The sequence below is a fragment of the Protobothrops mucrosquamatus genome, unplaced genomic scaffold, assembly GCF_001527695.2.
Source record: "Protobothrops mucrosquamatus isolate PMUCROS unplaced genomic scaffold, P.Mucros_1.0 scaffold3170, whole genome shotgun sequence".
NCBI lineage: Eukaryota > Metazoa > Chordata > Lepidosauria > Squamata > Viperidae > Protobothrops > Protobothrops mucrosquamatus.
Window position 1 is genome coordinate 38,825 of NW_015389169.1, and position 6,950 is coordinate 45,774.

The 6,950-nt window shown below is 51.0% G+C and overlaps 1 protein-coding gene across 1 annotated transcript; it reads left to right on the forward strand.

Moving 5' to 3' along the window:
• The first annotated feature begins 2,934 nt into the window (after window positions 1-2,934).
• LOC107297183 (uncharacterized protein K02A2.6-like) lies at window positions 2,935-5,391 on the forward strand. The gene is made up of 3 exons (XM_029286245.1): window positions 2,935-3,030; window positions 4,297-4,790; window positions 4,893-5,391. Exons 1-3 carry the CDS (start codon window positions 2,935-2,937, stop codon window positions 5,389-5,391), a joined length of 1,089 nt encoding a protein of 362 aa, XP_029142078.1.
• The last annotated feature ends 1,559 nt before the right edge of the window (window positions 5,392-6,950 follow it).

Sequence of the window (6,950 nt, forward strand, 5' to 3'; positions counted from 1 at the left end):
GCAAAGTTGCCTCCCAGGCAGGAATATAATGTGATGGTGTATAGAATCCTGAATGGAAGTTGTAGTCAAGAAGCATCCATCAACATGACTACTAGTGAGTCTCACAATTGCTACTTGCTCGCAGCAGCAGAAACGACAACATAGCAATAGCACTTAGACTAATATAGTATACTGCCCCATAGTGCTTTACAACACTCTCTGGGTGGTTTGCAGAATCAGCATACTGCCCCAACAAACTGTGTCCTGGTTTTACCAACCTCAGAAGGATGGAAGGCTGAGTCAACCTTGAGCTCCATTAGGATCGAACTCCAGCTGTGGCTAGAGTTTGCTTGAAAAAATGCATTCTAGTCACTGCACCACTAGGGCTTCTGGTGATGTCTTGGTTCTGCTGCAGCAGAACTGAGGTTCTTTCTATTCTCAAGGGCTGGATCAGTCTGAGATCTGGGCTGAGCCATAATGCTGTTGAACTTGCATGAATCTTGGGAGCCCAAGTCTCAGCTCCTCCTCTGTCAAGCTCAAAAGATCAGGTCTACACTTGAAGGTCCAATTAAACTGATTTATTGCTACTTATGTCTATTGCACAGGAATATTCTCAACTAACAGTACCTACTTGAAGTTGGATAAGGGTCAACGGAATTCAAGACAGATTGGATTTAGTTCACTTGTGGCTACGTAGGGATTCTAAGTTGATCCTTCTTTTAACTCCACCCTCAGGTTCTGCCAGTCATTCTCCTACATGCTTTAGAGCAGCGGTCCCCAAACTTCACGATTTGACAGCCTGTCTGAGGGGGAAAGAGGGGAACTGGGTCATGCGAGCAGTGGGCTGGCACGTGTGCGCATACGTGCATAGCCTCACTCACACAAGAGAGAAGAGAAGCCTTTGGGGCACAGTTGTGCATTCCTTCAGGCTTCTCTGCACCAAAATCTTTTGCAAAGGAACAGAAGGCCTGAAGCAGCCTGAGATTGTTCCTGTAATGTATTGGCCACAACTGTTTTAAATCACTTGCTTAATGTCTGACCTACATTGCTGTATTGTTTAACAGTTGCTGTTACTGAAAGCCAGACTGGCTGTCTCCAAGCTGATAATGAGGTTTGGGGTGGGAAACTGTTACTTTAAACCTATTGGTTGCCACCTAGAGGCTAACTGTATAAATAGCTGTGCAGCAGCCTTTAAGGCTGCTTCTGTTCTGAGTTAATAAACTTGTTGCTGTTTCAACACTCCGCCTCATTCAATGCCTAAAGAACCAAAGATATAACAGTGGCGACGAGGATGGGATGTGCTGCTTCATTGAGAGAGCTTGAAGTCACTAGGGGGTGAGGTCAGCACAGAGCCTGACAGGAACTACGTTCCCCACCCCTCGGTCTGCCAGCAAGCCATGCTGGAGACCACCACGCCCGAAGGATCCGTCCTAGGGCCTACACAGAAGCCAGCAGCGCAAGGCATTGAACGAAGAAACAAACCACCATGGCGAAGGTCGGGAAGCTCGAAGAATTCGATGTAACTCACCCAGAGAGATGGGCGTCCTACAACTCCCGCGTCGAAAATTACCTCCGCGCCAACCAGGTCGCCGAAGATGGATTGAAGGCCGCGACACTCCTCTGCGTGTACGGCCGCGCCACCTTCGAAATTGCAGAGAACCTGGTCGCCCCGGCGCCGCTCGAGTCGGTCACCTACGCGGACTTAAAAAAAAAGCTCCGAGACCACTTCGAGCCCAAATTATCCGTTATAGCGTGGAGGCACGCTTTTGAGCAGCGGGAGCAACAACCCGGCAAGTCTGCAACAGAATTCATTGCCGCTCTTCGTCAAGCGTCCCGACTCTGCAATTTCGCGGATTTGGAGGAGAGACTACGAGACCGTTTAGTCTGCGGACTCCGGAATCGAGAGCCCCAACAAAAACTGTTCACTAAGGAGACTCGCTACAAGAGGCCTTGAAGGAGGTCATGGTGGACGAAGCCGCCGGAGGGGCCGTTAAAGCTCTGCGGCCCTCCAAAAGTGTGCCAAGCACTGAAGCCATCCACCATGAGGACGCCGAGTGGATGGAAGACACCGACTCAGACTACGAAGTCGACCAGCTACAAAAGCACCCGGAGAAGGGACCGTAGCCAGCTGGGAAGGCAGTTCCGTTCCTTAGATGCATGGGCTGTGGAGGCCGCCATCAACGCACGGATTGCCGATTCCGAACTGCAATGTGCCAGGCCTGTGGCAAACCAGGCCACATCACAGCTGTCTGCCAAGGTCGTCAGAGGGACCGCCCGAAAGAAGACGCATTCAGGAGAGGTACCAGGGCCCCGGATCAACACCGAGTAGGGTTCTGCTCCAGCCAAAGGAGCGTATTCCACACTGGTGCCCATCGCCCCTTAAAGCAGAAGCTTAGACTACAGGTCAAGCTTCAGGGAGTTCCATGCAAGATGGAACTGGACATGGGCTCAGCCATGTCCATCATTTCACAAGGAACATTCAGACACCTATGCCATCATAGCAACAGATGGGCCAAGCTTCGTCCATGTAATCTACTACTCACAGACTTCCAAAACTCCCGAGTGGCGGTCAAAGGTGAAGCCACACTTCTGGTGGAATTCAAGGGGTTCAAGGGGCCACTAGATGTCGTAGTGGTAGAAGGCCAACACACAAGACTCATAGGGCTCAATTGGTTTGATGTATTGGGCAGTCAAGTAACCGGCATTCACCGAACACAAGCGGCAGATCTGTGTGCAGTCTGCCAAGAGTTCACGGATGTTTTCAGTTCTAGTCTAGGGGAGTACAAGGGTCCTCCGATCACCCTCAAGCTTGATCCTATGGTAACTCCAATACGGATCAAGTCTCGTAGAGTGCCTTTCGCGTTAAAACCCAAAATCGATGCAGAGCTGGATAAGCTAGTGGAACAAGGGGTATTGCAGCCCATAGACAGTGGGGTGTGGGAGACCCCCATAGTAATGCCATTAAAGGCCAACGGGGAAGTGCAAATATGTGCTGACTATAAGTGCACCCTCAACAGGGCACTTCAACAGCACATGTACCCTGTGCCAGTTGTCAGCCATATTTTGGCGTCATTGCAAGGAGGCCGTGTGTTCGCCAAATTAGATTTGGCACAGGCCTATCAACAACTGCCCATGGACGAGGCCATGGCCGTAGCCCAGACCATTGTCACCCATAGGGGGGCTTTTAAGGTTAAGCGCCTACAGTTTGGGGTGAGTGTAGCCCCAGGGCTGTTCCAGGGAGTGATGGAGCGCACGCTCAAGGGAATTCCAGGGGTTTGCCCCTACTTCGATGATGTCCTCATTGCTGGGGAATCGGTTGAGATTCTGGCTGAACAGCTTAAGGCCGTCCTTAAGCGGTTCCGTGACGTGGGACTTAAACTAAAAAAAGAAAAGTGCAAGATTGGGGTAGAGTCAACCGAGTTCCTTGGTTTCCGTATCGATGCCGAAGGCATTCATCTGGTGGAATCCAAATTAAAAGCAATCCAGCAGGCCCCAAGGCCGAAGTCAAAGGGAGAACTTCAGGCTTTCCTAGGCCTTTTGAATTTTTACCATGCCTTCCTCCCAAACAAGGCCGCAGTGGCAGAGCCATTACACCAGCTCTTGGATAGACAAGCTCAGTGGCAGTGGACCAGTGTCCACGAGAGTAGCTTCCAAGCAGTCAAATCACTGCTGTCGTTGAACTCAGTTCTCACTCATTTCAATGAGCAGCTGCCTGTCTGCATTGCATGTGATGCATCCCCGTATGGGGTTGGGGCTGTGTTAATCCACTTAATGGCTGATGGGAGGCAGAAGCCCATCACGTATTACTCCAGGACCCTATCGTCTGCAGAGCGCAACTACGCGCAAATTGACAAGGAGGCTCTGGCCATTGTGGCCAGAGTTAAAAAGTTCCATGACTACTTGTATGGCCGCCAGTTCACGGTCTTCACGGACCACAAGCCACTCCTAGGGTTGTTCACCACAAACAAACAGACACCTCAGATTCTGTCTCCTCGAATGCTGAGGTGGTCTATCTTCCTGTCAGCCTACAGCTACAGGATGATTCACAAACTGGGCAAGGAAATGGGCCATGCATACAGCCTGAGCAGGTTGCCCCTGCCACATGTGGAGCCAGATCCAGCTCTGGCTGCACGCATCCTGGCTATCCAGGATTTGCCAGAATCTCCCCTTCATGCTGGGGACATAGCTGCTGAGACAGCAGCTGACAAAACGCTGAGTCGTGTGCTAAACTGGGTACACACAGGAAGGCTGGACAAATGTCCAGGGCCAGAATTTCAGAGTTTCTTCATGAGAAAAGATGAGATTTCAGCTCATAAGGGGTGCATCCTTTGGGGAAGTAGTGTCATAGTCCTGAGCTCTTCAAGGCCCAGGGTCCTAGAGTCTCTGCACGAGGGTCATCCAAGAATAGTCCGGATGAAGGCACTTGCGAGGAGCTACCTTTGGTGGCCAGGGCTAGATAAAGCCATCGAGGCCCAAGTACATGGTTGCTACACATGCCAGCAATCCAGACCGGAGATGCCGCAAGCCCCTGTCCACCGATGGGAGGACACACACACACCGTGGTCAAGAATCCACATCGATTTTGCCGGGCCCTTTCAGGGACAGCTGTTTCTAATAGTGGTAGATAGCCATTCTAAATGGTTAGAGGTCGCACCAGTCCCTACTATGACTACTGCCAGGACCATCCAGGAACTGCGCAGAATCTTTGCAACACACGGACTTCCAGACATGTTAGTCTCTGATAATGGGGCTCAGTTTACCGCTTCTGAATTCCAGTCTTTCCTCAGGGCAAATCTAATACGGCACGCCATGTCGGCTCCCTTTCACCCGGCCTCAAACGGCCAAGCGGAACGCATGGTCTGCACAACCAAGGAATCACTAAAACGGATTGTCACAGGGGATTGGCACCACAGACTGGCAGATTTTCTACTCTGCCAACGCACAACTCCCTGTACCACCACGGGCAGAAGCCCTGCCGAACTCAGATGGGGCCGTTTGATCACCAAGCTGCACAGGCTGCACCCCGACCGGGTTGCCTCGGACTCTGCTCAGCCAAAGGCACCTCAGAATTTGCAAGTGGGTGACTGGGTTTGGACCCGGAATTACGGGCAAGGGGCTTTGTGGGTGGCAGCCGTGGTTGTTAAGGTGTCGGGACCACTCTCTTATGAGGTGGTCCTGGAAGATGGGCGAGTCATTCGCCAGCACATTGACCAGCTGCGTTGGAGGCTAGCGAACCAGTCGCTGGCTCAGGCCTCTCAAGAGGGCCGCATGCAAGGGCCGTGCGACAGCAGCCCAACAGAGGAGCTTGCACGCTCCAACAGAACTCTTACTCAAGGAGACGGGGAAAAGGCCGTAGGAGAGCTTCCCCCAGACAGACAGTATCCGCTGAACAGGACCGGCAAACTGCGCTGAGGGACAGCCCTGCAGACTTTGCTGCACGATTGGACTTTGGTTTGGGCCGACCGGGACTGGCCAGCCAAAGGGACCCGAGTCAACCTGACTTCACTGGACCTCAGAGTCCTGGTCTACCCAGCCGGGCAGGTGAGCGGGTAGACCGGGAGACCCCTGCAACCCCTAGACGTTCAGAACGGTAAAGAAGGCCGCCTAAATATCTGCAGGACTATGCTCAGCAATTGAGAGTTTGAGCCATCTAGGAGGAAGGGGTGTAATGTATTGGCCACAACTGTTTTAAATCACTTGCTTAATGTCTGACCTACATTGCTGTATTGTTTAACAGTTGCTGTTACTGAAAGCCAGACTGGCTGTCTCCAAGCTGATAATTAGGTTTGGGGTGGGAAACTGTTACTTTAAACCTATTGGTTGCCACCTAGAGGCTAACTGTATAAATAGCTGTGCAGCAGCCTTTAGGGCTGCTTCTGTTCTGAGTTAATAAACTTGTTGCTGTTTCAACACTCTGCCTCATTCAATGCCTAAAGAACCGAAGATATAACAGTTCCCCCAACACCTTTCGTCCTTTTGCAAAAGCTTTTGGCATGGAGAAGAGACACCTTTGGGAACGTGGTCTCGTGCTCCTTCAGACTCACTGAGGCAGCCTGACTCTCCAAAAGCAGATCAGTGTCCTGTGCAGTCAGCCTCGGTGAGTCAGCGAAACTGAGCACGGCACTCTCATTCCACTCAGCCTCTGTTCTCACCACTTTTGGAGCATTGGCAGCCCGGCTGGGGGGGAGTGAGAGGTGAACTGGGCCCCAAGACTGGCAGGCCGGCGCATATGGGTGGCCAGCTCCACTTATGGAAGAAAGAAGAGAAGCCTTGGGGTGCCGCTTGCACAAGTACAGCTGCATGCGCACATTGGCCCACCTCTTGTGTGGCCTAGTTTCAAATAGGGCACGGTCTGTAGTGGGCCACAGCCTGGGGGTTGGGGACCCCTGTTCTAGAGGAAACATCTGGAGTTGTGCAGTGGACAGTTTGTCAATGGCAGGAATTCCCTGTTCGTCTCACCTCAGCTTTAGGGATTTCTTTTCCTCCCTCTATCCATGGCATGTCATGACACCTTGACATTAGCGAAGTCCATTTATCAGTTTTGCTACTCTTCCCTTGCAAGGGCCACAATTATGCTTTGTTTTAAAAGCCACAGGCAAAGAGGTGAGAATGAAGACAGGGAAAGAGGAATTGGTTGGTTGCCATTTTTGACATCTCCCCATTGGCCAATAGGAAGACAAAAGGCATCAGTGAAGATACTGGCATAGGAGTACAAACATGCTGAAAGGATAAAGACAGTGATATACAAAGTTGTGTGCAAGTACTTACACACTGATGAATCAATCATTCACATAATGAACCCTATTAAATTTCTGATCAAAGTTCCAAACTGAGAACCAATACTGTTTTCTAATACAGTACCCAGCTTGGTTTTCTGAATATCCATCTTTAAGTTGGCAAAATGGCACCGTCATGCTCAAGAGCAATGAATGAGGAGACTTAAAGGAAGTCCAAAGTTTGCAAAAAGAAAT